The 27953-nt window shown below is 39.8% G+C and overlaps 1 protein-coding gene and 1 long non-coding RNA gene across 3 annotated transcripts in view; both read right to left on the reverse strand.

Annotated features, from left to right (window-relative positions):
- pcbp4 (poly(rC) binding protein 4) overlaps positions 1-27695 on the reverse strand; it is a 42027-nt gene extending 14332 nt beyond the window's left edge. Inside the window, exons 1-8 of one of the 2 annotated variants that reach the window (XM_037277538.1) lie at positions 27506-27695; positions 24810-25023; positions 11342-11531; positions 10007-10030; positions 8663-8695; positions 6240-6356; positions 1568-1699; positions 100-228 (exon numbers count right to left, since the gene is read on the reverse strand). In XM_037277538.1, coding sequence (XP_037133433.1) covers positions 100-228; positions 1568-1699; positions 6240-6356; positions 8663-8695; positions 10007-10030; positions 11342-11449 — 543 coding nt within the window. In that variant the 5' untranslated portion in view covers positions 11450-11531; positions 24810-25023; positions 27506-27695. The remainder of the gene's footprint in view (positions 1-99; positions 229-1567; positions 1700-6239; positions 6357-8662; positions 8696-10006; positions 10031-11341; positions 11532-24809; positions 25024-27505) is intronic. The other variant, XM_037277530.1, reaches the window with a different exon arrangement.
- LOC119137967 lies at positions 2351-6223 on the reverse strand. Its single transcript, XR_005101059.1, has 2 exons — positions 4117-6223; positions 2351-3919 (listed from the first exon to the last, which is right to left on the reverse strand). It is a non-coding gene; the product is annotated as an uncharacterized LOC119137967 (long non-coding RNA).
- Positions 27696-27953: the final 258 nt, after the last annotated feature.

Consider the following 27953-nt stretch of genomic DNA (forward strand, 5'->3'; position numbering starts at 1 on the left):
TTTTTATATAAAGAGCGCTTTATAAATTCAGTTTGATTGATAGATGCACCCCCTTCTCATCAGACGAGTAAAGCATATGAGATAAGAGGTGTTTCCTACCTCCAGGATCACCGCACAGATGAGTTTGACGCACTGGATTACAGAGTCCTGATTACCAGATATCGTCACTCCTCGCTCAGTGGAGTTGGGCAGCAAATCCCCCGCCACTTGTATCTGCGCTCCGGTGGTCTGCAAACGATAGGGGTGTTTCAAAGAAAGATTAGGCTGATGAGACAAGTTGTAATTACACAAGCCCAGCTTCTCTATGCCAGATGACCTTCTACATTGCTGATAAAGGACCATGTTGCAGAATGTTTGGGGAAATGAAGCGCATTGCTCTTAATGACTGAGGCAAAAACGATAAATTTATCATGCAGCTGATGTCACGATCTGACTGTGGGTTATTTAAAAGGCACAATGAAAACACGGCAGAGAACTGCAGAAATTTTTGCAAGGCGCTGCCAAGATCGTAATCATCCTTGACAATAGATGTTAATTCGATTCAAAAGTTTTATACGGGCCGAAAATGTTGTCATGTTTAACCTCCTGCCGCCTAATGCGCTTCATTGAATAGAGATTCTGGTTGTAATTATCAGAGGCTCTAATGAGGCGCTCTCCAAAGACGAGCTCAAAGGCTAATTCTTCCATGATGGTTACATTTGCTTGTATTTTATCGACAATCTAGCCTTTTGATTTTTTTGCTGTGCTATTTATAAACTCCCATGACTTGGTCCCCAACCGTGCTGGCTCGTTTCACAGTTGGACGGGCAAACCTTGAAACATTCCATACTCAGCCGAGGATAAAAACTTGACTCATCCAGTGTCATCGTCAGTTCAAAATGTTCTGTTGATTAATACCTTGAAAACTAATGAGCTTCCCATCGGGCACAGTTGTACTTAATTAAAGACTGTTAGAATGCTATTGTGAACACGGCGATACCTGCCAAACAAGCACAGGAGAGCGGGTATTTGGATCATGACATTATCAGTGCTTTAGTTAACCTCAGAAACTTTTTGAAGTGCTGTAATTCCCTCAGAAAAAACACACTAAGCAAGAACGTGAATGAAGATCTCAGTGTGCTACATTTTCATGAATGAGGCCATATTTACTATATTGACAATGACCCACATGCATCACCATCATTTGCTACATTTGCTTAAAATGAAATATGAAAAGTAATTCCATATCAATGTAGAGTAATTTATCTTGATCATCTCACACTGCAGGTTTGGTGCAATCTCATTACAGCAACACACCAACATTGTGTCGCATTGCACAGTCGAATGAGAGCTGTTTTAAAACGTCTGCCTTATTAGACACAGTAGTGTTGAGCTTAAATTTAGATTCGCTAAAACCACAATGATAAACAGTGTTCAATGATACATCTTTACCAATGTCTTTTTTTTATTTTACTCTTGTATTGAATTAGTTCTCCTTATTGTAATGCAGTGGATTTGGGACTTGGACAGGAGAATATCCATTTGTATTCCTCGGCTCAATCATTCCATCGACTGGGAGGATGCTTACCTCTCTGATCTCCTTTATCTTTGCCCCTCCTTTCCCGATAAGAGAGCCACACTGGCTGGCAGGGATGACCAGACGCAGGGTGACTGGTGGCTTGGAGCTGATGGTGCCGTTGGCCACCAGCGCTGTCAGGTCCTGTCAGAGACACACAGTAACTGTCAACAGGATAAAGAGAGCGCACAAGAGAGATAGCCCAGGGGAAAAATAAAAGACACTTGGCCATCCAAGGAGGAGCATGCAGGGGGAGGGATGAAACCACTCAAGTTTAATACGGGAATTTGAACTTGAACGGGACTTTTTTTATTGGTTATGTTGGGCTTTGCTTGTTGAGCATTTTATTTTATGTTAGATGTGTCGTGTGTTGCCCCACCATTTATGTTCAACTATAACTTATGTACTAAAAGGTTTCTAAAGTATCAATGCTAAGTTTGGCATTTTAGCTACAAATGTATATAGCAAATATGCCAAGTCAAGTCAAGTCAAGTCAAGTTTCAAATCACAAGCAGTCTCAAAGGGCTTCACATAGACAAAAAATGCTTAATGCTTGCATTAAGGTAAACTCATGTTGATTTTTAGTTTGACAGTAATCTTCAACTTAGAGCAGCAGTAAACTGTAGAGCTCACAAGGCGAATTAAAAAAAAAAAAAACAATCGGCCCAATGGCCACTCTTTCGAAAAACTTTGTCGGGTCGGAAAGTAATTTGAGATCCTTTCTATAAGAGAGTCCAAAAAGGAACTCATGAGTCAACATTTGCACTTGTGAACATCTTCTCTACTATATATTAATCCAAACACAAAGGATATCTTAAAAATGGGCTAGAGTATGTCAGGGTATATATTTGAAAGAAATACGACTGTGACATTTGTCAGGTTGCCAACTTGTCATTCAAGCAGAAAGCAGTTCCACAAATGATCTTTCAAACAGAACCTTTCCCACAGAACCCCAAGTGACAAAATGCCACATCATCCAAAAAGTGTCAATGCGAAGGGAGTTTTACCACTTCATCAGCATCCAAGTTGAAATTATCTTTGGAAATTTGAATGAAGAATCAGTGTTTAATGAGCGTGCCTTCATTTGTGATGTCACACTCCATCTGATGGCGGTCGAGAGCAATCAAGCTCTCAACTGCGATTTATACTACAGCGATGCAAAAGGAACACAACCACTCAAAATCAAATCCGCAAACAGCATCTTCCTAAATAGAGCCTATCTGCATATGCATATAGTTTGGATTTCTCAGAGAATACATTTTCAGGGATTCCTAATGACTGTATAATTTTGAGAGCCGATATCCCTATTCACATTGAATCATTCATGAAACAATGCATTCGATTTGGTCGATTTTTTTTTCAGCAAAACCAACAAACATTGTAAATGGGAGGAAAGGCAGCTTTTAATAGAAGAATTTAAAATGTCAACATTTCACTTCCGCTCATCAACGCCTAGCTAATGTGCGACAACGCTAAATGTGCGAGGACCATCTGGCAATAAAACTAGTTTGTCTTGCGATGTGTGTATTCACATCTCCTAAGAGCAACTTGAAAATCATTTCCCAACCACTGAACTTTAAAGTAGCACTTTATGATGTGTTTCTTTGCATCTATATTCAGCCTCTCCGACAGGGCGTTCTGACGTCGACTCTCGTTAGAAGAAGAGCACTCGGCTTGTCTGTGGAGTCAAAACACTTTCTTGATTTGATCTAAAAATAGGAGGCACATAATAACTTTGAACATTCAACAATTTCCCTTCACTCCTGTGGTAGAACGTAACCAAGTACAAATATTTTCTTTCTGTACTTATGTCGGTTTTTCTGGTAGCAGAGCTTTACTTGAGTAAAGTATCTATTTTCTTCTCACTATGAATATTTTAAAAATTCATTAAACCTCAAACCTAAAGAGGGAGGTCGCAATGTTTGAAAATAAAATAGATTTTCCATATTTGTATGAATTGCTAGTGAAGCTGACTGAAAGACATTAAATTAATCTGTGGAGAACATGTACCTGCAATTACAGTCTTCCGGAACCACGCGTCGGAGAAAAACAAACCAGTAACAGATAAAAGATGTGACTGACGAGGTGTCATTTATTTTTTGTGAAACCTACTGCCACGACTTGTTTTGTTGGGCCTTGGGAGATTTCTCTGGTTGGCAACAAAAGTTAAAAAGACAGAATTGGATCAGATGAAGCGGGGGGAGAGGCCATGGGAAGCTGAGAGGATTCGTAACAAATCCAGGGATTTATTTGGTAAAGCAATGCTTGCTGTTTTTGTTTTTCAATTTGGCAAACCAGATTCCACCAAGCTCGGCAGGCCAGTGCTTTCACCATGTTGAAAATCTAATGCAACACTCTTATTGGCTATGATTGATTTGACCACTCCCACAGCGGCGCAGCCTTCCCTCAAAATCCAGATCTGCTGGCCTGCACTCGTATACAAATTGGCCAACATCAGATATTTTTGCCGCACAGCATTTCAAACTAGAGCCCTTAAAGTCTTGCCAGCAAGCTTACTGTTTAGGCTGGTTTAAAAAAAGAACACAAGTCGAAATAAAGACAATGAATTATTATTTCTATTTCTTCCAACTGTCTCTTCCACAAGTATCTTTACTTGTACCCAAGTAGTGTGTGAGTATATTTGCCACCTCTTCATTACTTTTCACACAACAACAAACTCACGCGCACAACTGTTGCGGGGTTTAATCCCTGCAATGTGTTGGCTTGCGGGCAAGTTGGTAGCTCCGATAACAAAAGATTCAATTGCTTCCATGACACCTGAGAACAAACAAACATGTGCTACTCTGGCGTTATTAGTGCAATTGTAGTTTGAGATTGCATGAGCGCACCATACAAGCCCTCTTGTGTATTTTTACAATGCACAAAAGAGGCGGCTGTGCTCCTTTGCTTAATGAAAGTGTGCAGATGAGACTCCAGACGATTGGAACGCTCGGCGACCAGCAAACACATTATTCCCTTTGTTTTACTTGTGTTAATGTCGAGCGTGGTGGCACACAGTGTGTCAGTTAATATGTTGCCATGGAAACTGAAGTATATCTCTCAAACACAACTTTGAATAGAGGAGAGGAAAAATCTTTGAGTAGACTACCGCTCCTGTTTTGTCATCATTTTCTACTGTGACACCCTTTTAATTAGAGATGGAGGCTGGTGCTTGATCACCATGGAGACAATTCCCATTCTATTACTCATTGATAAACAACAAGATGCATTAGGTTGTATACACGGCTTGTTAGGACTGATTGATTTAGCCAACTTTAAGAATTTATATGGAAACTGAGTGTCGATTCATCTCGAAGTAATTGTGGCTAGATGGATTGCAAGCAACAGAGGCGCTGGTAAATTCATCACAACAAAGTAGTTAAAAAAAGTCTGGACGTCCTTTAAATTCACCGTATTGCTACATTGGTCATGTATGCAAAACACATCAATTAATTGACTTATTACTTTTAAAGGGCAAACTCTTGCAAATAACATTAAATGATATTTCATGTCACTAATGTGATTTAAAAACGGAGCCTCGTCTTGAGTCGCTTCTTTACATCTATTCAACAAGTGCGTTTCACCTATTTGAAAGCACATTCAATTGTGGAAAAAATAATATTCACCCTGTATTACTTGTGTTGGGAGGCTAATCGAACATGCTGAGAGCACATTAGTGACGCTGTTGAGATGATGGTTGGGAAATGATTTTTGTATCATGTGGAGAACCAGCTTTGAGTTCTGTTGTTTCCCCCTCCATCCATTACAAGCTAATGATTTCATTTGATCCATCCCGTTGCTTGACAACTTCACAAGCCTGTTTTAATACTTGCATCCAGAAGAAATGGTAAAAACAAACAATATAATACACTTTTTTAATTATTTTGGTTTGGACAACGCGCAAGTCGACCTACAAAAATACAGAAAAGTGGAAATGATTTGAAATGTTACATAGAAAACCTGCAGTTATGTGGATTGTTGCAAGAGTTTTAAAAGATCTGATTATCTGTGACACCCTGAAGGTGTTTGTGATTCGTACATGGATGAGTGAGTCAGAGGGTGTAGGAAAAGGACGAGGACTATGAGTATCTGCTGGAGAAAAGAAAATGCAACTTTGATATTTTCTCTGGCGACTTTAACCTTTCAAGCTTTGAGGTTAATGACTGAACACATGCCTTCATTTTCTTTTTCTGGCAGGACATACATTATTGTTTGTTTTTTTACCGTTACAGGAAGGTGGCTGATATGATTTCACCCTGCTAGCGTTAGTGATTGCCTTTTCAGTTGGCTGTGCATAGTGCTTGTGCTTTGGTATTTTTTGAGGATAGACTTTAATATTTTGGTGTAGTGACCGTGCTACCAGTCTCACGAGGCACCGCTGCAAAACACCATCTGTTTTTTTCGGGCAGGCATGTTGTTGCCAAACCCGTGATTAGCCATTAATCGACCGCAAGCAATAATCGGCATTGCAAAGTGGTAAAGTCGAGGAGTCAACTGTTCAAAAAACAAAATGCAAAGGAAACTAAGAAGATATCTTAACCCTGATTGACTAATAATTCAAATAATCATATTAAGATGTGAGTCTCAATACTTTTGTCCATAAGTATACGATGGCTAGCCGATTATTCATCTCAGTTAATCAGTTGAGGAGACTCATTAGATTTTCAGCAAAATGTAGCGCTACCTCTTCTAGTTTGTATGTGATCATGGTGAAGGCTCTGAAGACGCTTTCTGTGGATCCAGTAATGGTGATGATCCTCTCTGGACAGGAACCTTCTGAGATGTTAACTCGAGCGCTGCTCTGTAGGGACAGAAGTCAACAGATATGATGCTTAAAATTTACCTTTGAATGGTGACTTTAGATGATGAGGAAAGTTGTGTTTATAAATGCATTATTTGGAGTTGGTTTGGTTCACGGTGACATTCAAAAGATATAGTGGGAGAATGTGGAATTGACCATGGAAAGATGACGTCATTAAATTTGCTTCAGCATGAAAATCTTTTAGAGAGCTGAGTTTTAATTTTCAGTTCTCACATTCGAACACTAAATGTTCCCAAATAATTTTTACACTTCCGTTTGTATTGCCATATAGAGAATACTGTATACGATTAGCTACAATAAAGGGGTTCGATTCCACATCTTCCTCATTATCCTAGTGAAGCATAACGGTTGATAAAGAACCAAAGAGACTGAAAGACAGACCATCTAACATGGCCTCTGCTCTGGGAATGGTATAATGCTCTGCATTATAAATCTTCTGCCTTCATCTGCTCCCATTCAGCGTCCTTGATTTCAAGGTTTCAGTCACATGAGCAGTGACAGCACAGTGCTGTATCCTCTGGGCCATTTTTTCCAGTCACTCCAGTGAGTCATGATTCCACTGTGACAGTGCGACCCGCTTGGGGGCGGGGAGGACGATGACGGCATGATATTCATGCAGTTAGTAACGCAAGCCGAAAGTGGCTGGCTGGATGATGGCATAGTCGGATGACGACCTCGGGCGACTGTTCAGTCCAGCGGCTTTATCGCATGACCTCACATGCAGTTCTCCGGTTTATTCATGCGCCTTGTTAAGAAGACAACATAAAACCTTTGCAACTAGAGAGAAAATCAAATGTACCTCTGCAGCGTCGGACTAATTACGTTGTAATACGAGTCGATACAGCATATTCGATAAACTTGCGCCCTTGAGATTGGTGAAAAGCGATTCAAATGGAAAGCTGCTGTTGTTAAACATGAAACGACAAAGATTGGCGATATGGTGAGTGAGCACATTGATGAGAGACGCATAAAGATAGTTTGAAGTGAAAAGCACATAAATACTGAGATTGGTGCTTAGAGTTGCTGTACGTCTATCTATTTGATAATGTATAGGCCATTTCCTGACCTGAGAGCCAAACTGAGAGACATTGAGACAAATCCTGGGGAGGGATTATTCCTGAATACTGCAAGTGTTCCCACACTTTATCGTGGTTCTTTGTCCTTACGTAAAAATGTTCATTTTATTTTTTAATGGACTTTCACAGAATACAGGCAATTCGGAATTCAGAGTTGCATTAGCGTATAGTATCGCATTGTGTCATAACATGCCAGCTCCACTGAAAGCGATGCAGGGTAATTAAAAGGGAACTGAACCCAATATACCACAAAGTTCCATAATATTTTCAATGTTCATATCTTCAGCAAGAGCTGGTTAAAGAGCTGGAAGAGGAAGCAAAAGATTTAGTCACAGCTTTTTTCTTCCGAGCGGTGATCCAACAATGATGACATTTTCAAAATGACCGACAGGATAGAACAGGATTAAATTTTTTTTTTTTGAAATTATCCTTCTAATACGTATTTATGATAGGAACGGGGAAATATTTTGAACATTTTGAAAATTCAACTGGGCTCATTACTTTGTGACACGTACGTCATCACTATGGAGGGCCACCACTTTTAAATCTTTTCACTGGCAAAAGTGCATTTTCGAATGTAAGAATGTGATGCGGGTGAGCCAATTCCAGCCTGCTTTATTTACAAAGAAAATCACGCAGTTAGGAACGATTCAGCAACGGCATATTAACATATTTGATTTCACGACATGTCCAAAAGCGACACAAAAATCATAAACGTTAGGCGATTTGGATTCCTTTTTGTAGAGCTCTTAGTAAAGTGCAACATTTTTACTCTTCATTTGCCCTGATTGCGCAATGTCAATATATCCAGTTGTGTTACAGTACCTGCCAGTTTTATCCTGAATTTAACTGTGAGTGACAGATAAAGCCCTATGTCTTATTTGGTGAACCATGCATGTAAGAAAGTATGAACAGGCACTCATGAGTAGCTACTTTAGAAGTTTTGTTGTGATAAACAGGGATTTCTTACTAAAACAATATGACAATTGTGGAAAAAGTGAAATATCCTCTTTTCAACCATGCCTGTTCATGCATTGTATTTAGCTAAAGTAACAAAGTTTCAATTTAATTGATGTCGTTATAAAAATCGTTGATTGCACACATGAGAAACATGACAACAGATATTGAGTCAAAGATGGAGTTAATCTGTCGTCATTGGCGCCGCTGATGAAATGTGGTGATTGCGGCCGTAAGTGGTGCATACCGTACCTCCTCACGTATTCGTTTCACAGTCTCTCCTTTCTGGAAAACAAAACAAAACGAAGGACAGCTTTAAAGCAGTTTTATACGTGTTTCAAAACGCAACAACTTCACAGTCTCTGTTACTTTGTGTGGTGTCTCGCTATTCAGAAGCAATTAAAATCAAGTCTTATTGGAATTCAGCATGATGTCGTATTGCGCTGTTCTGATGCAATAGTGTGTCACACAAAGCTGTATCAGACACATTTGTGCGAGAGGAGGATGTTTAACTGCAGTAATTGTCTAATTGTCATTAGTCTGTCTAATGAAAGTGGGGACTGAGGACCTTCTACAAGTTCAAAATTGGTCAAAATTCTTCATCGATCGAGTCATACAAGCCTCCATTTTCTTCTCACTTGTTTGTATTTTTGTGCCCCACCTAAGCATCTCCTTCTTACATCTTAAAAATGATGGGCTCTCATTTCTTGGAATGACACGCGGTTCTTTGTGATTCTGCCATCATGCTTGCTATTGATGGGGAAGAGCGAGAAGGCTTGTCTCATGGAGAGCTGGTTTGAGTTCAAGTGGCGGAGAGCAAGTGCCACTTCACGCTAAATCCGTCTCTTAATTCCTCTTCCCTTCCCCGCAATATGAATAAGATGAAATCATTTTTTCATTTCACCCTTGTATACAAATTAAGGACAATATTTCAAATTGAATGACACTTTAGTTTTGCTTGTAACATGACAGAAAATAGGCAAAAATGTTGATTGTTGTCTTAAGTCGCATCATTCGTTTCTCAATGCAATACTGAACACGTTTTAAAGCGTAAAAGCGAACTTGTAGCATATTGCAGCATTTGTCATTCCTTCGGGCACCCTTAATATTGGTGCAAATCTATTTTTTGTCCCTCCACCTTCTATTGATGCAGGTGTTTTATTACAAGGCAGCTGTGCCCCAGCAAACTGACACCACGAGTGCCCACCAGGGGCCAACGGGAAAGCATCTGTGGAGTTTAGTTTCAATCGTAGTCTTGCAGTCAATACACTAATGTTTTTTCTCTCTCTCTCTCTCTCTGTGTTTTGATTGATTGCTGTGTTGCATTAGGGGTAATGGGGGTGGTTTGAGGCAATTACATTTAGGCTGAGGGTATTCCAACCATCAAGCTTTCTGCTGACTTCCAATAAAAGTAGGCAAGAAGGGAATGCGGTACGCTGCTAGAAAGCTTTGTGAATCATAAAATGTATTAATGCGGGATATGACTGAGATTAATAGCCGCATATCAAAACGCAAATTGCCCAAAACTGAAATGAATGCTATGAAATTAAACTCATGCTTTTTTTTTAAAAACAAAATGACAAAATGGAAGCTCACCTTTCCTATGATGCTGCCAACCTCCTGTAATACAAACATAAATATATATTCAGCACATCAAGCTAAGCAAAAACATCCCTGCAGTATGTGGCAGTTGCGTGCATTGTCATTGACACTACCAAGTAAAGGTTTGGGGTCACCCAGACAATATAGTGTTTCCCATGAAAACTAACATACTTGCACAAGGGTTTTCTAATCATCCATTAGCTAATTATCACAATTATCAAACACAATGAAGACTGGAGTGGTGGTTGCTGGAAATGGGCCTTAATACACCTATGTAGATATTGCATTAAAAACTCATTATGCTCATTGAAAAATTCCAATTTTATTTTAAAAATGAGGGCATTTCCAAGCGACCCCAAACTTTTGAATGGTAGTGCATATTCAGTACATATCAGTAAATCAGCCGCAATGTCACGTGTACTATACTAGTAAACGGTTTCCGTACTTGTCGCATTGGCTGTACTAGGGCACAAGGCACGTTTCAAACAGCCGAGTGGGTGTGGCATCTATTTTTCATTGGTCTATGAATCAGTTATGACTGAAGCAGATGAACTCTGCCTAGCAACTAAAGCACCATGCAAAATGGAAATAATCCAACAAGCATGTTGTTGTGCACTACTGGATATGCCCTGCAGTTGAAATTCTATCCCATTTGGGAGCAAGATAATTAAAGTTAATGAAAACAAACAAAAATTGAAACATCATTTTGTAAACAGAGTTTAATAAAAATGAGCTTTTGTTGTTGTATTTTTTAGTAACTGAAACTATTGTATGTTTTAATTTTAGAAAACCTTATAGTTATAGTGAACATGTTCTTTTAACCTTTGTATAATAATTTTATACATGAGGTATTAGAGTTGATTCTAAATGTATTACTATACATCTGTAAGGAAGAAGGAAGATTGAATAGTCATTTGCGAATTAGTAGTTTACTTTAGTGCATAACACTGTGACCATTTTTTCATTTTGCATTTGACAAACTGCATATATATCATAAATCCCCTCAAATGAATAACTAATCTACAACAGAGCATTTTTGAAAAGATATAAACTAATAAAAACGAACACACCTGCTCTAATAAAAAATTGAGACTCACGGAAATTGAAAAAGAAAATGAAACTGTAATGAGAAATCCCAAAATATCATAACCCCGCTTTTGATGTTTTGCAACGACTGTGGAATGATTTTGATCATCTTTGGGTGCTCGGTGGCCTGATTTCCCCCGTAAAGACTCAAGACAGTACAACAATTTAGTTACACATCATTTCTTGCACCGGTGTGAATAATTCATGAGGCAGATGCAAATTGTGCAGCGAAGGCCTTTTTACCTTTCCATGCATGAGCAGTCGTAATGTGAGGGTCACTCCCAAGCCCCCGTCTCCAAAGTCCTGCTCACAGTTCATAGTGATGTGGGAGTGGCACGCAGGGAGACGCATGAACAAGGCTCATCCGCTGGTCACGCACTCAAACCAAGGCCGGCGTTGGTTCGCTGGCTCTCCGAGGTCCTTCGGTGCTGCTCTGAAAGAGAAGGAACATTCATTCAACATTCGTCCAATCAGAATGCTTGCAAGCACACAAAAAATATTTGCATGTATCCACTTCATTTGAAAAGATAGAAAATCTATTTTTCCTGCATCAATGAATGAATTCATTATTTTGACATTTGTTTAAAGAGAATCGAATTCGACAGGTCGTGATGATTTAAATTTTAAACCAAAATAGACAAATGAGAGACAGTACAGTGATTTTGAGACAGTCCAATGTCTTCTGAAAAGTACGGTTTCATATATGTATGGATAAAAATAGCTTTTAAATACAATACAAAATGGTGGTGTATCAAAAACTGTTCTGGCGAAGCGGTAAAGAAAAAATGTAACGTTAAAGATACACCCTTAGCTCCATCGTAACCATGTAAGTTGCACAATTTAGATGCATTGCTCACACACACGAACACGCGCACACCGGCATCGTGGGTCTCAAAATCTGTCTTCCTTCCTATCTCCGTTCATTAGTTTGACCGATACAGATGGTGATCCGTAACAGAGTCATAATGAAGACCCGGGTGTGTACAGGATATTGAGCTGGAGGATTGGCAGTGTTCGGAATGTTGCGTGTGTTGTTTGAGGCTAAGAAACCACCAATGGACTATTTTAACACACATGCTATCAGCATTTGTCTTTTCATTGCAATCAAATGGCCTACAGCATACATATATGTACACAGGCTTGTTCTGGGAATAGCTCACCAGTGATGGGACATTGTGATTTCCTAGGAACATTGGAGGATTTGGACATGTAAACCCTAGAACAGAATTTTAGAAATAGTGTTCCATATTGAAGATTATTGTTTATACATATTGTGAGAAATCATTCGCATGATTTCCATATAGAATTTTGTTGTTTAGATGAAATAGTGCATTCATCTCTTATTTGTCTTTATTTTTAAGGCCTGAATTTCAAAAACATTTATTGTTTTTTCAATCAGACTTTTGGCAAGGCCTTTTTAACATGGGAAACATTCACACATATAAACATAAGGTGACAAAATATGTCCAACAAGAGAGAATAAAGTTACACAAGTGCCTTTACCGTTATCCATTGAATTAGAGGAAAAAGATAATTGCACCATATAATTTAAGGGAATTTGAGCTAGTTCATTTTAGCTATGTGTGTCCGTTCGCTTTAATCACTCCCCAGAAATAGCTCTTTAAAAGATGTGGCTGATATTTTTAAAGACGCCACTTGATATGAAGGCTGTCTACTGCTTTTTCCATAACTTTATTTAAGAGGATCAAGAGGAAATTTTATACAATTGACTTTTTACCATTTTCTTAATTTTAAAACAGCATTGAAGTCTCACTAATGTTTATCCCTTGGGCAGAACTGTCCCTCTTATCGCGAACATTTTTTCAACACGTAAAATTTATCAGCTACATTAATTATGCATTTGAAGATGTTTTCATGAATCTGAAAAGTTGTTAAAGAGCGCGTTTGTTAAAACTGTCTGGCCCCATCTTGTGCCTTGAATACGGTTCTTTGCTCAGGCTAACACGTCAGCGCAAATTGAAAACTGCCCCTTTAATAAAAAGCATACAAAATGTGCACAATACAGACTTGTTCGTAACAACTGTCGGTGACATTGTGTCTTTATTCTGTCAGTTCAGCCATATTCTAACGGCCACTGGTAGCTCGGGGGAAGAAATTTAAAGAAGGTTTTGTCCTTTGGGAATATAGTATGTCTGTACTCCATTTCAAGGCAATCCATTCAATAGCACTAAAATGAGAAGCACTGGATTTTATTGGCGATTTAATGACACTCTGTAACAGTAAGCTGTCTTCTTGGACTAATCAAGGTCACTTGTTCGCCTAGCGAAATGCTTCTCTGCTGACTTTGCTGGACATGCTCATCTGTGTGTGCTTTTCATAAATCTGCATTGCCGTCAGTCGAGGCAGTGAGCTATGTGAGGAGATCATGTTTAATAAATGGGTATTATTTTAGATGAGATCCAACTCCCGGGAGATGTGTTGTAGGCCGCTTTATTGCTTTTGCTTAGTGCACAAGGCCATTACTGCTTCGTTGGTTTATTTATGCACTAGAAGCTTGCAAAGACATGCTCAGATATGCTCAGATGCCCGCGCACATCCCTCTTAAGATGTCATAAAGCTCCTCTGCCTCTGTGTGTTTATTCCTTCACGGGACAGCGTGGCATCCTAATTTATCAGTAAACAGTAAATGCAGCAAAGAGTCGTTTGGACGGATTAAATCGCAGCAAATCAATCGCGCTGCGCTTTATTTTTTGAGGGAGATGCTCGGACTTGTCCATCCCCATGTAATTTCAATTTATTTCAAACTAAGGTCAAGAGTTTATTGGGAATATTTGCCGGCTGTCAGCTACAAATAGAAAAGCCAGTGATTATGAATTTAATTTTGGGTCATATGTGTTCAACACACGCGTTACCACCAAGCGTATTTTTTGCAATACGTGCTGAGACTTCATGATGCCGAGGCACCAAAAGGCGAATGCATAACTGACACTAAGACTAATGGTTGCAGGAATCAGAATGCGCAATTCCGGGGGTTGATAACAAGGCATGTGCTTTGTGTCCGGCGGGCGAGGGCGGCGAGCATCTGAACTCCTCATTTACAGAATCTCAAGCAGCAGAAGCAGCAGTGGCAGCAGCATTCCAGGATGAACAGAGCCTTTTTCTTCTCAATCAGAAAAGAGAATTAGCAAAACCGAGACTGTAGCGCTACTGTCACAAGTCACCACCAATGCGCCCTGACATATTCCAGACCTGAGGAGAAACCAAATGCAGCTTCCGGGAAATAACATCTCTTCATATCAGCAATGAAGATGACGTATAGCCTGTCGGCCTCCATTTGCCGTGCATGTCATGTGAGCTACTTTTAGGGCAGCATAACAGCAAAGATTAATAACAAGAACAATAATTTTAGGGCAGTGACTCAGAATATTTTCTCACCAAGTGGCACAGTAGCGGTCCAAATAGCCCAATTAAAAAAACAATAGTGTAGTAGGAATAAGTGTTAATAACAAACCCATAAAGAGATTTCGTGTCTAATAAATAATTTCTTAAAACACCAACATTGCTCTTTTGGGGAAAAAAAACAAAACTGTGTACTTTTTTTAGACTGGTCTGAAGAATGAAAACACTTATTTACCGTAATTTTCGGACTATAAGTCGCGGTTTTTTTTCATAGTTTGGGTGGGGGGGCGACTTATACTCAGGAGCGACTTATATACATATATATGGGTTTTTTTCACTTTTTTGGGCATTTTATGGCTGGTGCGACTTATACTCCGGTGCGACTTATAGTCCGAAAATTACGGTACATAAAAAAAGAACTAGTTACAGTGTGTGTTATGGATTTGATTTTAACACGTCTTTCATTCATACGGCGCGTGTTACCTGAGGCATTTTGTTTGTTAGAATTAACACGAGAAATAACTCGGATTGCTAGTGATGCTAAAGCGTTTATACTCCAAAAAGTGCAGAATTTGATCTCGCTTAAGGAGTAAACACAGACAACCGGCCACATCAAAGTTATCCCGGCTCAAAGCATCTAGAGCACGCATCTCTAAGACCGGAGGAAAGATGTTCCCCCCCCCCCCCCCGCCGACCCAACCATTACATTTTCTTTCCAAAACATCAACACCAGAGAAACTGCCGAGATAAAAAGGAACTTTTACAACTGGCTTGTCTGGGGAGTCCACAGCCCACACCTGTTCCGAGATAAACACGTCCCCGGCCTCACAGAGACGACCGAGCGGGCAGGCTTATACCACTTGTGCACTCCTGACACGTATTGTGAAAGACGCGCTTAGGGTTTCCCTCTGCATATAGAACATAAAGGAGCTTGGGTATACAGTGTTTGCTCGCTAAACAAACGGGGTGTCCCAAGGGTGTGGGCACATAAAGAGCATTACGTGACAGGGTGTCAAGCTGAGTACACGTGCAATGGCGACGGCACGAGGTGGGACACCGTTCGCACACATGCCCCGCATAAATCCCGAAACCTCGCACGCACAAACAAAGTGCGCACGTTCAGCTGTTGAGATGAAAGAAGCCAACAATTCACACACTACGACGCACACAGGAAGCGGCTAGTTGAAATACAAAAGGGGAGACCCTTTGATCCTTTAGAAAGGCGTGTTTGTCGACTGTATTTTGTTTATAGCGGGCATGACCAGCTCCGGTCCTGGAGCGCCTCCGTCTTGCCTATTTTACATTCCTCCCTCGTCTACCACGCCTGATTCAAATGATCGACTCATCAGTAAGCTCTAAAGGAGCCCTGATTATTTGAATCAAATGCGTTGGCCACGTGTAAACACAGCGGCCCTCGATGTCCGGAGCTGGACACCACTGGCCTAAATTTTGACATTATTTATCTCTATTTTTTGTAATCAAAACACAAACCTTCGGAGATCTATTCCCTAGCAGCGTAGGTCAATATCATTTCAGATACCTCCGATTGTGTACATTGGCATAAATTCTTTTTTTATTGATTTCTTTTGATGTGGTTAGCTGCAACGCTTTTATTAGTCCACTGGTAAGCAAAAAACTGGTGGACCAAACTTAGCACATGTCTATTACCCAAATAGTCATGTAAAAATAGGACACGCGGTCACCATAGCAGACAGCAGGCTATGTTTATTCTCTCTGCTCTGACAATCTGTATTTTTGAGATATTGTCATGGTCAAGCTGTTTCATTGAGACTTGGGCTGGTTGGACACGACATGCTGTATCTATCTCATCTAAAATCGGGTATCTGATTACTATCTTTTTACTTCTGCTTTCAAGTGATACATGTCCAATATGTAATCGTTAAAATTGCTGAACTACGTTATAAAGTAATCGAATAAAAATGTACTTAAATAGAATGTAAGGAATTAAACAATTCAGTTGAATTTGCTGCTCCTTATGGCGCCTCTCTTTTGGCTGATAGTATAATAGTGCATTCATGCAGACTCAAATGAAGAATAGTTTCATATCTACGTAGCACAATAAGTATTCTTTCCCCTCGAGGATAAAAAATAAATGCTGTGGAGTATTAGTGCATAATCTGTCGGCATGTGTTATTCCAATATTTGACTTTAAATATGTAAATTTGCATTGCTTGTTAGCATTAAAGTAAGCAGACTTTCTGAAGCAATGTGATTGTTTTAAATACACAAATGATCATTCTACAAACTGCTATTGGCTGTGAAATGAGTTGATTTGAGTTCACTGCCACCATACCATATGCCGCCCATATCTCAAGTTTGTACTCCGGAGTTAAAGATAAAATAACAAATGTCTGACGCCAACACTGTACAACAGAGGTATTGTATCGGTATCAGTATCGGAGCTCAAAAATATTCTCCGACACTTTATACTGCATCACTAGCATGACGTCTACCTTCCGAGTGTGTGGAGATGCTTGAATGATACGGGTGGCAACACTTTAAGGCAACTGCAAATTATGCTCTGCAAAAAGGGCGGTGAACTTCTCAAACACCGATCTGAGTTTTACAAGCCCCTCCGCACGCACAGTGTATTTCTTTGCAAGATGTCACCTTTAAGGTGACATCTTGCAAATGAAGAAACCTTTTGGGCGTTGAGCTAATTTGCAGTTGTTGTGCAGATGTGTCACTTTAGTTGTACCATTTTTTTTTTATTCTATGTTATTTTTCACCCCCTTGTCATGCAATTACTTGCTGTTGAGCGCAGCGGGCATTTCATTTAGTTAACACATGCTATATGATAATGGTTGAAATAAATAAATAATTTTCTTTGGTTTATTTTGTTTGAAATTGAGGATTTATTTTGTGTGAGACAAAAACAAAATGAAAATGAAACGTACTTTCATCATGATGGTAAGATGTAAATCAGTGGTAATTTTTAATTTTTTTCTGTTTAAGGGGTTTTGATGTTAATACAAACATGCGAGGGAAATAACGTAAAGTGGGGCCACTTGAAAAAAAGTTGTGTAAATACATTTTTTGGGTGGATTTGAGATGAACACATTTTCTGCTGGTTTGGCATGCAAACTTCAGAATTATGCCTACGTTTTGCCATGATAAAGTTTTCTGAAAACTTTTGTGTTGCTGCAGTCTAAAACTATATTTGTGTACGTAGAATGACACAATGAGAGCATCTTCCCCTGAGACATCAACAGTGATGAAGACACAAACAACCACAAAAGGGGGGCAAAAATGATGTATCCCATTAGTACTTTATGCTCATATTCACTGGCGGACAGTTATTCGCTGTTGTCTTGCTCAAATTTAAATGAGATCCTCCGGGTGCAAACGCGCACGCACACCCCTCAACACACAAAGATACACACACGTAAACAAACTTGACTGGCATTTGCAAGTCCCACATGCCGCTCATGGCGGACTTGTCTGAAATGCTGACAGGTCCGACTTCATACAGACACTACTTGATTAAATGAGCAAGATCTTCAATGATGAACATTCTTGGATATGCTGGAATCACGTGGCGGCTACAAAGTGAGCTTCGATTCATCCACAAGGTTGAAGATGAGCGTGCAGCATTTTTATGAGACGTATATCACAAAACCCTTATTTTATACCTGCCTGGTATTAAATGGCCTGCAGGGTATGTCTCTCATTGAAATGTAATATACTTATAGAAAAACCATGAACATATATTTGGCTTTAGATTGAACTTCAGTATATTCATTAATTTTATTTGGAACTTGCAATTCAAAACAGAAAAGGAATATCAATGTATAGCCGTTATATGCTAAACCTCCCAAGATTCATACATGCATAGTATATACGTGACTGAACTTAATTTGAACATGCAATACAAAACAGAAAAGAAATGAAAAATCTGCAATATGAATATCCCATTCTGAATCACAATCGTGTACCGTGGGTCGGAAAAGCGATGTGAAGAACTTCTCTCCTATCTACTGCTCCTCTATTACTTAAGATGGGTTCTCCATCAACAAGTGCGATCCAAAATACATAGTCTACACACACATATTGAGTGCTAACCTTTTGTGATTTGAAAAATGAGACCAAAATAAATAATTTCCTGTTTTTCTTACGTATGCCACCTACAATCGTTTTTTTTTTAAGTGTGGAAATAAAACTAAACTACTGATATAGTGACATTGCAAAAGTGTACACACCCTCTTGCAACTGGGGATTTTTTCTGTGTTCAGATTTAACCAATCGCATTTGAAGTGCCTTTCATTTCTAAACAACGTTCTATTAAGCTTTGGCTGGGTTCTTTTTTCTTTTTATCGAACCCTGAAGGTTTTCTGCTAACACTAAGCGCTATTTGCAATTGTTCATAATTGTTCATTGCTTAAGGAGCCAGTTCCACTAAAGCATAACATGATGTTGCCACCACAATGCTTTATTGTCTGGTGCAGAAACTGCAAAAACCTCCTCAACATACGTATGTGGAAAAACATGTTACCGTACAATGAATCAACGTCAAGTTTATAGATCACGATGGTGGATAACATTTTAAAATAGTATATATTTGGTCTCATAGCCATACGCACACTATTAATTTGTAAAATGTTCACATATCTGTCCTAATAATACACGTGCAATCATTATATGTCAAATCTTGCCAGTTTTCGAAAGGGATAAATTCTATAATCTCTCCAATGCGCCGGGAGGCAAAGAGTGGAGCTGTGAAACGAGAGACGCTTGAAATGAAATGAGCAGTGCTTCATCTCTCAGCGTGTCTGTCTTAGCTGTGTCACATGTAATGGGAGGGGTCAGTCCTTGGCGAGCAGAGGCCCGTCCTCCCGATCAGACCTTGGCTTCATTTAGAGTTGAAGCATAACCATGTCACAGCCAACGGCTTGTCAGCCACAAGGCCCTCCGGAGACCCTGTGACTGCTTGCTGCTCCCTGCGCCTGATGCCTTTTGAAACACACTCTGTGTAATATTACCTGCAGCAACAGCAGGGGATCTTGATATATAACATCTTGTCGCTGATTTGATCTCATTCAACTAAATGAGCTTCTTATGTTTGAATGAATGAAAGGGCCAATTTGTACAAGCGAGGTTATTGTAATGAACAAACACGAACAAACTATGTAAATCTAAAATTGAGACACATTTTCATTGACAAAATGAAATAAAAACAAGAGCAAAGACTATGGCAAAAATGTCCTTCGTTGTCACTTTCAGGGTTTATTTTAAATGGACGATATTTATTTGGGTATTGCTGTACGTCCGTACAAAAGAAGGAAGGTCAAACAGTTCTGTGAGAATTGCAGCTTAATTAATTACGCAACAATTGGTGACCTTTATTTTATCTTCCACTTGACAAATCACCAAATTAAAAAAAAAAAAAAGACTAAAATAATAAGAACTCAACTAATATATTGTACCTTAGTTAACTGCAAGAAAACTATATTTAGCAAATGTACTTGATTTAAAAAAAACAAAAACATTTAGGACATTGTATGACTGTGCACCGTTTGAGTATTTAATTCAGTGATTCTTTTGCGTACCACTAGAGTCAACCCACGTACCAATAGTGGTACTCGTATCCCACATTGACATTCCATTTAAAACGATGTTCTTTCAGATGGTGTGAATTTATGCATCTGATCACATCCCCTATAGTAAAACTGTGCTGGATCTTATAAATATAGAGCGCTGTCAAGTTAGATAAGCTCCTCAATTTCGCCTTCATGCCCTCAACTCTCTTATCTAGACAAGAAAAGATTTCTCACCGTTGTTGCGACTGTCGTTCCTTTTTTTAGCAGCGTGTTGACAGCCCAGAAGCTACGGAATCTGCAAATGACTGCATTTGCAAAGACTGCTTTATCTCCACGTTGGGCGGATCAATACTTCCTTCCTGTCATTACACCTCGTAGTCGCGTCAGGCTGTCTTCTACGCGGCCCGACCTCTGCTTGGGCTCAATCTGCATATTTAGGAGTGAGTGGATCCAATATGGCTAATGAACAGCACGATAATGGACACGCTAAATGGCAGTCAATCCTGAGCCATCGGTTTCTGCCCCGGTCAGGCTGCAGCAATATTTTGATGTGAATATCCTTGAGTGGCCACTCTGCATGAATCCCTCATTCATCAAGAGTTCATGCAGTCACTTTCAAATGTCTTCTCATTAGTTAAATCCGTTTCTTCCTTCGCCTGTCCTGGTGAAATGACACAAATGTGCAGATAACAAACCTTATGGGTTATTCTGGGATGTCATTCGCTATCTCTTGAGTATTTCCAGACCCACAGCCGGTGGCGGCGTGCTCTGAGCCTTAGACCTAGTACACACGTAAAGACAGACTGTTTTTGTCCCTTTCCAACCAAGGACATCAAATACCCGACTCCAGTGATTGTCCTCAGAGGTTATCCTGTCTGAAGTGTGTCAAGACTGTAAATATCCCGATTAAAGATGTTCAATATTTACGGCCAAAAATCTTCACACGTGTGGGGAAAACCAACTACAGTGGATTCAATTGACTCCGTGAACTGTAGCCAATATATATATTTATCCATAGATAGATAGATAGATTGATTGATTGATTGATTGATTGATTGATTGATTGATTGAGCCTTTGCTGGTCATTTGCCTTTTCTTTGACCAAATATAGCATGATCCTTCTTATTTGAAGGCTTCTCTTATACACTATATCCTTCTGAATGGTTGTTGTAATTTGGCAAGTGTAGAATACACTTTATCAGGATATTGACTTTGGGCTTTTAGCCCATGGCTTTCACTAGATGAAGGTCACACCGTATCTGCAAAATGACTTTCCTCGCTATAGCTCGCTTTCATCCCTGCTTCCCTCCCATCCTCCACAGCAGAACATGAGTCAGAGAATCTGACACCTCGCAGGGCACAGGAGGAGAGAGGAGATGGGAGGAGGTCGCGAAGGGAGAAGGGAAGCAAATTGAGAACGATAGACGGGCAATCGGGACGGCTGCAAGCAGGGAGCGAGGATTGGATCGATATGTCACTGAGAGGTAACCTGAGACATTGCTGCTTCTTCCTGCAGCGCTGTATAAAAATGGCAATTAAATGAATCCAGGCTCAAATGGTGCTCCCAGTCGTTGCTGACTGCACCATAAATCATAGGTGAAGACATTCTTTCTACACAGGCGCTTAATTATCATGTTTACGGCATCGCAGGTTGTCGGCGTATCATCTGGACTCGAGCAGTAGCGTGCACTTTGGTATTGCATAAGCTCCAAAACAAACTGAGCACAAACCCAAAAATAGTGTGGTCCCCGCTAAATATTTCAGGCACTCAGCAGCTGAAGGGGGTGATAAAAAGCTTCTATCGTCATTGGCCCCGTACACAAAGAGCCACTGATGCAGATGGCCGCTAGAATAGAGGCTTTGTAATGAAGGCAAACGGGAAATACTGTCATAAAGGTCATCTTTTGGCTTGACGCTTTATCTGATCCACTTTCTGTATACTACCGACTCCATAAAAGTAGCTCCTTGAGGGGAGGAAATCAAATCGTGAATCTCGTGAGGCAAAAAAAAAAGAGACAAGGAGTGTCATGCGGGCTGCTGGGTCAAAACAGTAGCTCTTAAAACAGCATCATCCTTTGATGGCGAGGTTGGCTCGCAGCGCTGTCAGCCACCGGGTCAGGCTTAAGAACAGCAGCGAGGGGTCACGATGCCTTTCAAATAAAGACTCCCTTCATTGCTAAACAACTCGCACCGTCACAAAATGATCCGCACTGTTCGCCAGCGCTGCCAGATGACAAACCAGCGTTCATGTGACCAAATTCCGTGCACACCCTTCTTGTACAACAGAGCCCATTTCATGCTGTGACATAGAGATAAGGAGCGCAGTAGAAAGATCAGTTTCAATCGACCAAGCGGACCCGGAGCATCCAGAGTCAAACGTTATTAGATAGCAACAAGCACAGGTTAATTGCTGCAAGGCAGGTTAATTGCTACATGTGATTCATCACAGCGATATTAGAGGAAATTAATTTGTACGGTAACAAAGCTCCAAAGATTTTTATTAAATCCTCCCAATCACATTTCATACAGACAAACATTTTTCAGCACTATTTTGAGGGTACGTACATCCAAATCAGGTCAACCGATCAATGTAGGAATGACAACAGTTGATAGATTGGCCTCTGGATTTTTAAGGGACCAAAATAAATGGGATTAACAAAAAAAAAATCACAAATCAAACTTTCCTTTTTGAATGCTTAGTTGCAGATAAAGGTGTCAGGAATAATAGATGAATTCACAACTAGTGTGATCATTATATTAATCCAAATTTTAATGGGATTACAGCCTTTCAACAGTAATTATAACATGATTGAATTCCATAGTGCTTCAGTAGAACAGATCTTTTTTTGTGTGTGTTTTAACAAAATAAGACCTTTGCAAACATCTGCTTTTATTTGGAAAACAATGAGCAAGCGTGTCACTGAATCGGTTTCAAAGCAGTTGGTGACCATATATCAATATATGTATATATACATATAATATATAATAACATATAATACTTATATCAATCCCTTTCGTGTCATATGCCTTAGTTATTATTATTATATATTTTTTTTTTGATCACCAAACAATACCAAAACAACAGTTGCTTAATAAATAGGAATTGGGAAGATGGTTTTGTAATACACTCATATGAAATGACATTTTATCCAATTATTCAATTTATCGATGTGACGATCAATAGAGCAATCGATTCTAAAAATATTCGACAGTGAGGGCCCGAGTTGCAAATCATTCAGTCATTCAAAGCCTAAAAGGCTGCAACGTATCAATGACAATAGCAGATGCTGAAATCCATCTCTCGTGATGCTTAGCCAAGGCCTCTATTGAATTTGTCTTCCATTTCCGCTCGTTTGTTGCTAGTAGGGCGTTTTCCCTTCATTTATTTCAGCAAGTGAAATGGATGCTTAATTGGAGTCAGGTCCGGTGATTGACTCGACCAATGCAAAACACGCCACTTTTTCTCTTTAGTTGCTTTTACAGTATGCTTCAGGTTATTTTGCATTTGGGCTGTGAAGCACCATCCAATAATTTCTGATTTCTGATCAGACTGGCCAAAAGTCTTCAGATAATTATCCTGCTGTGTTTGTCGCAACATTCATAACCAGAAGGCAACCAGTTTCATTGGCAGCAGTACATGCCCACCTTCCCTTGGAACAGCTAAGCAGCCAATATTACTTTTGCTCCTTTAAAAAGTGGGAGGCACAAGTAAATACTTCCAACAATGTCCACCTGATTTGGATGTAAATACCCTCAAATGAAAAGCTGAAATGAAATGAAAATGACATCATCTTTGTTTCTTTTCAAATCCATTGTGGTGATGTTAAGAGTCCAAACAATTGGGATCGTACCCATGCTCTATTATTTATGGATGTGACCATATGGCTCAAGCAATTTAGCAATCAGTTGATATTGATTAGATCTAAGACGCCAATTGTATGAATGAAGCTACAATCTATGTATTTAGGACTAAATAATGTTTGCCTGCACACATCAGTGAAGCGCAATCTCTCTCTCTCTCTCTTTCTCTTTCTCTTTCTCTCTCTTTCTCTCTCTCTCTGCAGAATTCCTTAATGGAAAAGAGCTGCAGTACCAGAAAAATATAATGAAATTAAACAGCTTGAAGGCTATTTTTGGCAGAACTTGAAATCACTTCCATCTTCCCCCACACAGTGCTCGTATTTCAAGTCTGTGATCTGTCAAACAACAGCCTGTACCTCGAAAAACATTTAAACTGGGTCACTCAAGGCACCACTGTATTTGATTTGAACCAACAATAATTTTCAGACTAAAGACGTCAAATTGCACAATTTCCCGCAGCACTCCTAATGATCTCTCACGGCACCCGGGGAAGAGATTAGAGAATCACCGTTTTTGGAAGATGAGGGGGATTATAGGCAGCTTCCAGCTGCTGGAGCGTCACGTGACAGATCTGGCTTGTGTTATTTATGAAGCCTGTCAGTCCCTGCCCTCACTCTGCGGCACAGATGCAGGTGGGGTTTCATTATTGAAGATGCTCTTCCACTTCTTATTAGATCTCCCTCTCTCAGAGTGCATTACGGAATTACATTTGGACAGAGAGTGGGCATTGCACCGGGGTCTGTCTTTGTAGCCCTGGAATGGATCCTAATGACGTGTGCGCATCATAAGCCAACAGACTTTAAAAAAAAATGTTTTCAGGCAAACATATGTGTGTATTTAAAATCAAACATATATTTACCAAGTGTGGATGTGAAGATGTGTGTTAAAAAAAATCATACTCAACCCAAATGATAAAGCCATAAAATGCTTACAGCGCCAGACTAAGTGATGCACAATTCTTCAGTTGTGTCCTACTTCTTTCCACTTTTGTTTGAGTGCACTTGCTGCAGGCTGGTGGGGCATTTGCAAGATTCATGAAGCATCTCCAGGCTGTGAGGATGATGATTCTCTGCATTAATCAAATGGTGCACTCCCAGCTGTTTATTGATTCTGTATTACAGACTCAAGAGCAGTGCTGCGCTTAATCTAAAAAAACACAAAGTATCATCTTAGTATGCAACGTCAGATGTTAGCGAGTGAAAATAATAGTGTACAGTATATTTTTGCTGTTCCTGTTGACTTTGGGCAGGCGCAGGGTTACATCCTAAATTGGTCGCCAGCCAATCACAGGGCAAAAATAACCATTCACACTCACAGTTCTGGCCAATTTAGAGTCTTTAACTAAGCTATCATGCATGGTTTTGAAACTGGAGCACCAGGAGAAAACCTACCCATGCACAAGGAGAACATGCAAACTCTACAGGAAAGCCTGAGCCTGGATTTGAACGGTTAAATCAAGGTGCTAACCATATGGCAACAATATATGAACTTTGGTCAGGCGAGCCTCTTGATGAAAAGTCATAGTCAAGCCATCTACCACAACAATTGTTCAAACAATGAATAACAGCAACATGCAGCCGATGTGCTGCGAAGCCCATCTTCAAAATTGGAGCGTAACAATGCAGTGAGCCCCATGGATTATTTGGTCCTAAAAATGTCTACCCGCATAAGCGCGTAGACATGCTGTTTTAAATGTTGTTGGTTTTTTTGGGACTAAATACTATGTAGCAAAGCACTAGAAAAACAAAACAATATAATATTTAAAATATAAGCAAGGTTGAACATTTTGGGAGTAGTCTCCCTTTAAAAAAATGCTACAATATGCTGTAGACCAGTGATCACCGGCCTTTTTGGAACTGAGAACTTCTTGGGTATCGGTTAATGCGGAATGCTACCAATTAGATAAACAAGATAAATAACACATTACAGTAATTGCTATTTTTCAATAAAAGTAACTAATATTTCTAATTTTGTCCACCAGAGGGCACATTGACTTAAATGAAATTGACTGCTACTCAGCATTTGACACGTGATATTAATGCATTTGTGAAGGTTCAGAGATTCCAAGTCTCAAGCTTACTTCATACAAAATGCTGAGCCACATTTGTCCTGTGAAGAATGCAGTTCTGTGAAAATCTCTTGACGAAACATTTTAAGAGACAGAAAATTGCAAAATGTCAGTCGACAACGTCAGTTCACAAGAGGTTGCTCGGATGGAACCCCTCTATTTTTCAATAACTCGTATGTATTTTTATGAATACATTTCCAAGGAAGGGGACAATTGCAGCCTCTTTCTTAATAGTTCCCTCTTTAGTTTGTATGGCACTGATAGTTGAGAATGTTAAGATTTGCAAATGGATGTGTCAATTTGTGAAATCATTTCTAGCTCCTGGCAAGTTCATTTATAAATAGCAATTGCATACACAAGGTTGACATTTTAAATTGCTCATGATTTGCAACAAGACAATCAATAAATGTGAATATTTTCTTGTGTATTATTACCAAAACAATGAGGATTTTTTTTCAGTTGTCCTTTATTGTAGCTTATACTATAAAGTCACATATATAATGGTTATGGCTGTCACTATGGAATATTATAGGAATCGATTATTCTATTGATTATTACATCATTTGAATATTTTATTTTGCACGAAGTGTATTGTAATAATAATAATGATAATAATAATAATGCATTGGATTTATTTTTATCTGTTTCGTTTCATGAATGATTGGAAATTAATGAATTACTGTTGAGAAGCTGACAATACAGGATTTGGACAATTCTGATGTAAAAAAGGCTCTAAAAAAGTACTTGATTATTAAAATACTTGAGGATTAATATGATAATCATTTACCTGTCAGTTAATCAATTAATTTTAACAGCATTTTAATAATGATTGTTGACTTGAGAACAAATTAGGGTGAATGTGGCCTGAGAACTAATGAGTTTACACCCTTACTTAAGAATCAAAAGCAAATTTCTGACTTTACTTACACTAAATTATACCCGTCAGAGAATTTTTCACTTGACATCATATACACAAGAGGAAATGGAAGCCAGAAATATTTAAAAGCACTTAATACAACACCATGCAGCCCTCTTTAAAACTACAACTCCAGGATTGTCATCAAAAGTGACTTTTGGTATGCTTTAGTGTTTTTCTTCTGATCAAGGCAGCTTTCCCAACCAGATGCAGCACTAATGCAATTGGGCATCTTGGTGAATAATGGTGCTGTCACACAAGTCGCTGCCTCAGCACCAGGCGGGCGGGCGGGCGCCCACACGAGCAGACTTGAGCAGAAAGATCTTTGTGTTTGGAACCGGTAGCCCCCCCCCCCCTTCATTATCATCAAATTGTCCTCGCACAACACACCGATTGTGTCCGGCCTGTGTGTCCGACACTCACTCACTCACTCACTCACTCACTCACTCACTCACTCACTCACTCACTCAGAAGACTATTTTGCGCGGTGCATGTGTGCTCAAACACTTCACGTGTTCATTAATTCACCAAGCATGCATAATAATGCGCGTTGGAATACTCCAGTTGAAAATCCCCGATTGCCGAGTGAAATGCATCGCAAGGTGTCAAGTTGGACAACACAAAACGCGTCATCTCCGTTGTACCTGTTCGGATGCAATCGGCCGAAGGCTCCAGTTAAAGAATCGCCATTGGTTGGAATTCCTCGGTGTTTGTATCCACATTAGATTCCACGACCGCGGAGCTGTACGACTGAGTGGACGAGGAGTGCACAGAAGGAGCAGCGAGGACGCGACCAGTCCGTTCACAGTGATGGAGAGAGACTGAGGCAGGCGGTCCGCGGGTGAGTGGGGGCGGGGGGGCGCACCATGCCCTAACCCACCCACCCCCACCACGCTGGCTTGCACACTGCTCCTCCTATCCTCACAGGACCTCTGCAGGAGCACCAGCTATCTTGATATTATTGAAACCATTATAAACATTTTTTCCGGGGTTCATATTCCTATTAACTTCCAAGATCGGTTGGTGTGGTGACACAGAGGCTCAGAGGCTATAGGATAGCTGACATTAAATACACTTGCATATTTAAAAAAT

This window comes from Syngnathus acus, chromosome 2 (genome assembly GCF_901709675.1).
Source record: "Syngnathus acus chromosome 2, fSynAcu1.2, whole genome shotgun sequence".
Taxonomy (NCBI): Eukaryota; Metazoa; Chordata; class Actinopteri; order Syngnathiformes; family Syngnathidae; genus Syngnathus; species Syngnathus acus.